Source organism: Alligator sinensis, unplaced genomic scaffold (assembly GCF_000455745.1).
Source record: "Alligator sinensis unplaced genomic scaffold, ASM45574v1 scaffold794_1, whole genome shotgun sequence".
Taxonomy (NCBI): Eukaryota; Metazoa; Chordata; order Crocodylia; family Alligatoridae; genus Alligator; species Alligator sinensis.
The window spans coordinates 571,111-578,942 of NW_005842125.1; the positions used below are offsets into that span (position 1 = coordinate 571,111).

Here is a 7,832-nt window from a genome sequence, read left to right on the forward strand (position 1 = left end):
TTAGTCTTCCAGTTTCATGTATAGGTTTCAGGTGCCTTGCAACTGGCAAAACCTGGCCTTGCTAGTATGGCCGCCTCCATGTGCTCTGATCTAGAAGTAAGAGTGATATAGCCGTGATGGTCCAATATTGTGAGAGCAGTAAGATTTGTGAGGTATGGGAATATCTTTTATTGGACCAACTTATATAGTTGAGAGAGAAAGGACACAAGGTTTGGGGCCTTAAGTACCCTTCATCAGTCTGGGGAAAAAGGCAGTCACAGTCCAAGTAGAATGATATGTCAGTTGCTTTTGTTTAAATTGATTTTAACCGCCTAGTTCTGGAGTCATGAACAGGAATCTTGTAGAGGGTAAAAGCTGAGTTTAAGTCACAATTCAATACTTTGTCATGTAGTGGAAGGTCAATTGCAGCAAGTTCTTGTCATTTGAGGGTAAGGGCTACGAGGACTCGAGTTTTTGTCTTAGCTCCAGCTCTAGTTCATGGTAATTTGGAAGACCAACTTCTCTTTTATGTATGTTTGCCTATTTATAAAATAATATCTGTTTAGGTGTTTGTATTATGCTGAAAACTGTTTCCTGAGCATGTGGCATGGTACAGATTAACTAGTATTTGAGTGAATTTTGAAAAGTACAGAGCACTTTTGTGTAAAAACATTATTTGTTGTTAGAATCCAAATGGGAACCCAAAGTGACATTTTTGGCTCTTTGTCACAAAGAACAAAAACAAGGAGATTGACTATTGAGCAAGAAAATGTATTTGTACTCATTTTGGAGAAAGGAACAAAAGAAGGATGTTCATGGGGTAAAAGAATTAAGGTGTAAACCCAATTCCCAACTTCCAGAATAAGAGGAAGGCAGCAAAGGGTAAAGGCACAGGCTGGATTAATACTGGAAAATTATTGACTTATCTTGGCTCCTGTCATAGAAAGTTAACAACTAAACTGTTACCATGTATAATGGGAGAGAAGAGGAGTATGAGCAACTGGACTACTAGGGAATTAATAATCTTTTCCTGCATCTAGTTCACAATGCCTCTGTGCAGTAGAAGTGTCTTTGTCTGGGTTGGTGCTTTCAAAAAAGATCAGCTTCACATGGTTGGCTGGGAGGGAGGTTGCAGACAGTATGTTCATTTAAACATTTGTGATTTGATTATGCACTAGACATAGTGAAATTTCATCAGACAAGTCATGATTTCAGTACACTGCTTTGGATTTTCTGTTCATCAAAAAATCTGCATTATGCATTTTCTTTATAGTAAAAATATGTAACAGAATATGTAATTGTCTTTATCAGTTTACTCAAGGAAATAATAAGATGTAATATTACAGTGTGCAGCACTTAGCTTAACTGTCCCAACAATGTAGTCAATATTCTTATATATATTTTCAGCCTAAATCCATCTACATACCACATGAAACTCATTCCTCTGAAGAAGATAGTCAAGGAACAATCAAGAGATGCCCTGTCTCAGAGAGTCCAGGAAAGTCGGCATCACAGGTTCCACCTAGACCACCCCCTCCACGGCTGCCTCCCCAGAAGCCTTATGCTTTAGGTAATAAGAGTAATGAGGATTTCAGAAATAACGTAATATTTATTTTTACTGTCTTAAAATGTATGTCCTTGTGAAACACTACTACTGTGAGCAGGTGGTAAAAATAGTATGTGAAAACCAGCTTCATGAACAAAATGCTCTGCAACTTCACTAAGCCAAATTCAACTCCCCTAGAAGTCTCTGAAAGAATTTCTACTGATTTTCAGTGGAGCGGGGATTGACTGCTTAGCAGCACACTCAAAATGAAAAGTACTGGACTTGTAACAGTGGAGAATCGTTATTTTTCATACATAGTTCTTAAATTCTTCCCTAGTCTATAAGCTACCATTGGGATGCATGGATATTTCTAAGAGCAGAGACTTTAATTGAGAGAGGAGAGACTTTGGGGTTCACACTTAAACAAAATGAACTGGATTCAAGAGCTGTATAAAAGGGTATTTCTATCCTGTTTATAATATAGCCTTTTAACACCTGATTCTATTAACACTGTATCAGTTTGCCTAATACTAAATGTGTTCAGGATCAGGTTCATATTTGGTAAGTCACTGTTCCCTCTGTGCTGTTGTTATTTCTTCATTTAACATACTCTCATATAATCTATTTAAACATTTTCCAAAAAAACCCAAACCAAAACCATATACGAGTTGATAATTTTGAAATTAAGATGATTATATGTCATTTCCATGAGCACAAAGTAAAAAGCTAAGTTATTGGAGTCCTGTCTGCTCGCTTGCAGCTCCCCTTAACCATTATTGCATTCCTTTGTCTACCAGTAAACCCATTTTTCCCCATCTTTATGATAAATTAGCATGCAACTTTTGTGCTTACCCTATGTACTGATTATAAATGTGTGTGTTCTGACGGTCAGTATGGAGTTGGTGGAAAGCATCAAGAAAGTCTGAATTGAGAAATGTATATATTTCTTACAAAGGTAATGGAGTGAATTCTGTACAGTTAAATGGTGACAGAGAGGCATCCCCACGTCAACAGCAGAATGAAAATAGAGACACTAATTTTTTAAGGAAAGAAAAGAAGGAAATACTGGTAGGTAATTATTTGAAAACTGTTCTTATGCATTTCTTTAATGCAGAAATGGTAAGAGTAAACAAACTCCTTGTATTGAGTTGTACGTAACATTAGTGGTTTTTATCTGTTTTCTGGTTTTGTTGGATGATTTTTTTTTTTTTACTCTGAGTCATATATTTTTAATAGACTTTTAACTAGTGCTACCATCTGATCCAGAAGTATAATCAATATTATCTGCTTTTAAATTATACTAAGCTCTGTAATTTAATACAAGTAATTAATTTTTTACATTCAGCATTTGTGTCAGACTAGAGATACGTTCTGTAGTTGTGAATACAGTGCAGTACATCTTTAATTTGTACAAAAGGTGAGAAGATGGTATGGTAGATTAGTGAATGTTACCAACCAGTAAGTAGGTAAATAAATACATTAGAAAACTAAGGACCAAAATACAATGCTTGCATTTTCATTTACTTTAATTATATATTTTGTCCGTAATATATTAACATGCAATGTATAAAATAATAACTTTAGGAATTTAGCATTTCACTGCAGTATGGTCTCTGTATCTTTGATCATAGATGAGGAAATACTGTCAGTTTTTTTCATGGATAATAACTTGTGATTAAGTACGGGTCTGTTGTACTTTGTGAAAGACTGCCTGTTGGAAACTGATTGTAGTACAGCACAGAAAGTGTGACTTTTACATACATTCAGAAACTTTGTTAGTCAGCCTACCAGTTTGACTGGAGTTTCACTGACTGATTTAGCATACATCTAGGACTCTATTAATTATATCACCGGTATTAATAGGAAATATCTGAATAATTCCTCTTTCTAGTTTTAGGGAAGCTATTGACAGTCACCACATACAGTTAAGATTCTATTTAGGTATAGCTTTTTAAACTGCCCTGGCATCTCACCTTTGATTTGCTTTTCATTTTACAGTTGATGAAACTGCTTGACAATGGGGAGTTATCTTTAATAAGAATAAAGTTGAGATACTTTGTGGCAAATAAAATGAGTCTTCTGGAGAAAAGACTAAAACCAAGCTGTCACTGTAGAGATGAAAGTGATAGCATTTGATACGTTGGTGTTTGGAATTACTCAAAATAAGAGAACTGGCATGTTAAAGCTCTAATAGGGTGAGCTAGCTCCCTTGAGGCGTTTCATTATTATTGAAGATTAAAGTCCTAAACTCCAAACTTGAATTTAATTGCTTTTTGAATGGCTCCATTTATTCTAGTCCATTTTTGTAACCTGGAGGCTTACAGCAGTTAATGAACTACCTGCATTCTCAGAACTACATTGAAAAACCTTCAATTACAAAGTACAGAAATGAGGTCCAGAAACACAGTACCACAATGTCTTTAGCTGTTTGTAAATATAGGGTTCGGTTCAAATTGAAATAGAGAGAGAGTGTGTAGTGTGTGTGTGTGTAAATGCATTGCCCCACCCTGCTTACACGGCATCTTTTCTAGCACTGACAACGGTATTACAATAGATTGTAGCTAAGGAGGGATCCAAACCAAGGTAGCAGCAGCAACTATGTGACCTTGCAGAAAGGGATTTGTTGGTCTTTTCTTCTTTAGCGAGGTTCTCTACAAAAAGGGAAAAGATATTAGCAACACAAAAGAAGCTAGCATAGGTCTGGGTTGGAAAGACATAAGAGAGCAGCCATGAGAGTGCTGGTATTGGAGGTAAGAGAAAGGAAAATGGTAGATGAAGCTAGCCAGAGTGAGTTTCTTTCCTGTTTACCTTCATTGTGGTTTTGATAGTGTTTTTGTAATAGCCAGTTTCTTTATTGGTCTAAATCCAAGACTGTAAATTCTTATCCCATTACCTGGATTAGCATTTATAAACTCTGTGTCCCTCAATAGGTTAACTGTTTTGTTTTTGTCTCTGTTAGCACCTCACTTCTCTCAGTAGTGCCACCTCCTTTCTCCTTCCCCCTTCACTACTCTTTGCATTATAATCACTGCTTTTTATTTAGCAGCTTTGCTTTCTGCAGTCCCTTCACAGCATCTGATGAAGTAAGCCCTTTGCCTAGGAAATTTTATGCTGTACATCTCTATTTTTGGTGGTGCCTAAGGTGCAGATCTACACTGTTTCCTCTTCTCTAAGCTATTTAAGTCACCATTTTCAGAAGTAACTTTTGAATGTACATGTTTCAAATTTCTGGATCTAAAAATTGGAGACTAAAAGCCAAATCTTCAGAAGGGCTTGGTGTCCCATTCTCATGAAAATTCAGTGGGAGCTATGCATGCTCAGTGCCTCTGAAAGCTACGTTTTTAGCGTATGCCACACTAGACCCTGAAAGCTGCAGCTTCTTTTAAAAGATGTTGCCATTTGTTACTTTCTGGGATGTGTTGGGGGTTCTTCAGGGTATGAGAGAAAGTGTCTCTTTTTTAAAATGTAGAATGTTATTCTTAAAACACTGCATATTAATTGGGGTATCTTGAGTAGTTGTCATTACTACACTGTTTTGACTAATCTTTTAGAATTAAGTAGATTTAAAGTTGAACTGTCATTCAGATGATGTAGTTGAAACAGCAGTATTTTCAGTTTCAAAATCTAGGAGACTTTGTAGTTGAAAGGAATTTCCACTGAAACAAGTATTATTGATATCTCTGGAATCCTTGTGATACAAAATAAATTAATACAGTGCTAAAACATATTTAATAATTTAATTTATTGATTTAATTGTTTGGCATATTCATGCTAACTACAATATGCAGGTGGTTCATTTAAGCTTTGTGATGTTGGATGATGACATTCTAATGTTCTTTCAAGCCTCTTAATTAGAGAACATTATGTAGTCAACTATGCAGACGTTCAGCATAGAGCTATTGATATTAAAGAATGATAACACGTTAATTTCACCATAATGATGTGATAGTGATTCATTTGCCGGGGTGAGTTGGCTGGACAGGGATAGCTTGCAAGTCTGCATACTAAATTACATGGATATTGTGGTATTTTTGTAGTTACTTATTTACCTTATTTAACAAGCCTGTTGTAGGACTTGCAAATGTACAGTATATTTGTGTTTATTGTGTTAACAATTTGCATGTAGTTTTTAACATTGATTCCTATGAGCAAGTACTGGCTTGTAATTTTCTTCCAATATAATCGTACTCTCATTTGCTAAGCTATTTATCCCATTTATGCAACTATAGTATAAAGATTTTTTTAAATGTTTAATTTGTATCCTAATTGCATCTTTAGTGAAATATGTTTGTGTCTGTGGATAAAAAGCATAATTTAAATTCACAATTTGTTTCTAGAAACCAATTAGTAATGGTCTTCCTCCCACACCTAAAGTGCATGTAAGTATTAGAGCTATTCCTACTAATTTTGATTAGTGTTGGTGTTTCTTTTGTTTAAAGCAGAAAATATTGAGACTTTTTTAATGTTCTTTGAAGTTTAATTATTTAAAAATGTTTTATTGAACAATTTATTGGTGTATATAGGACTTGTAGATATTTATACAAACTAAATAATTAGAAGCCAGTATCTATTTTTATTTGTGCTTTAAAATTTGTATTTCAAAACACAGCTCTTAGTTTTTAAGATGTTTTTAAAGTGATTTTTTTATAAAGTTAAAATAACCTTCCTCAGATTTGTGGCCATAAATGGAATAAGTTTATCAGGTCTGAATGTGTTTCTCTGTTCATCAGTTAAAGATTTAATAGTCTTTTTTTTTTTTTTTTTTTTTTTTCAAGTAATTCTACCAGTTAACTCATAGGATCATAGCGCTTATAGGAAAATAGGGCTGGAAAGGACCTAACAAATATCATCTAGCCCAGAATGTCTCAACCCAAAAGTGGGTCACAAGAATATATTACAGAGTCATGAACAAAGTTTAAAAATGGATTCTCCTTTTAAAGGAAAAAAACATGGAAACTTTTGCTTTTCCCTTGCAGGCTGGCAGAGCTCCAGCCTGCAAGGGGCTTCTTGGTGGGGGGCTGGTGCCTGGGAGTAATCCCTCCATCTAGTCCAGTAGCAGCAGCTAAACTATAGCATGCCTTTTATAAAGCATTCAGTCTTGTTTTAGTGAATTCAGGTGATAGCCCCAGTTATGTTGGTTCTTAATAGCAATTCTGAGAATGAACTGGAAAGTGAAACACAAGTTCTGTCAGATAGAATTTAATTTTTCTTTTGCCTTAGGGATGGTTTGGCTTACTTCATTTCTGCATAATGGTCTAGAACAGCAGCAGTGTTTTGCAGTGCCAGGCTGGAATCTTCCAGCTCTCATCCTCAGTAATCTGGTGCTAGGACCTCTTTGCTGCCTGGCTGTAGCATGGCATGGGAAAGCTCCCTGCTGCCAAGCTGTGGTGTGACATGTGCAAAGCCAAGCCCCAGCTCCAGAGGCTGAGTGCTGCCTGTGGGCCATAGGTTTCTGACCTCTCGTCTAGAATATTGAAGTTAATGGGCTTGGAAGTTCTGAAAAGGAACCTTGTAAAAGATACAGTGCTGTGCATCCAGTTCCCTTCCTCATTCTTCATAAGGGATCTCTCCTGCAAGAAAGTTCATGGGTGCAGTCCAAACATGTTTGCAGCTACAGAAATAAGACTGTAGCCAGAACAACACAGATACAGATGATACTTAAAAATTCCAGAAAAGCAAGATAAGTTAACAGACATTCTTTACTTCTGTTTCTAAATACTAAATTTCCTTCTTAAGCAATCTAGCATCGCTTCAGAGTTCTTGACTTTTTCACTAATTTACTGCGTCTCACTTCAGGCACGTCAATAAAAGCAACTTAAATTTGTGTTAAAAAGCTAATCATTTCCACTACAGAACTGTTCCTGTTTGGTTAGCTTTAATGCTTAGAAATGAAAACTGCCTTCCACTGACAGGAATTACCTGTTGACAGGGATTTTTCCTACCTTATGTTTGTTTATTTGAAGCAGATACTTGTTTTTGCTAAGGTCTCCCAGTTTCTCACATCTGTGTGAGGTGCCTGCTCACAGTTTGGGATCAGATCCAGACCTGTCAGTCATGAGCGGTTAGAGAATGCCCTTTCTCCTTAAAATCCCTCCAGTTTTATCTGCTTGGTGCAGCTGCAGTAGGCTCACCCAGACCTTCTGGCCATGAAGCGTCTTCAAGGAATATTTCAGTTTTTTAATATTTTTCTTCTTTAAACTAACAGCTTGGTGCAGTCAGCTGTCTGTCTTATTTTTAACTAGGCTCTGTTTGATTTTGGCAGAGACTGTCCCCTCAAGCTCTGATGCTCTTTCTTGCTGAAAGAGTG

General features: G+C 36.2%; 1 protein-coding gene across 5 annotated transcripts in view; it reads left to right on the plus strand.

Annotated features, from left to right (window-relative positions):
• The window catches only part of MAP4K3 (mitogen-activated protein kinase kinase kinase kinase 3), a 138,733-nt gene that overhangs the window by 91,103 nt on the left and 39,798 nt on the right, over positions 1-7,832 (plus strand). For all 5 annotated transcript variants that reach the window (XM_025205673.1, XM_025205674.1, XM_006024921.3 and 2 more), the window contains 3 exons: positions 1,387-1,549; positions 2,481-2,593; positions 5,863-5,904. In XM_025205673.1, the coding sequence (XP_025061458.1) occupies positions 1,387-1,549; positions 2,481-2,593; positions 5,863-5,904 (318 nt within the window). The remainder of the gene's footprint in view (positions 1-1,386; positions 1,550-2,480; positions 2,594-5,862; positions 5,905-7,832) is intronic.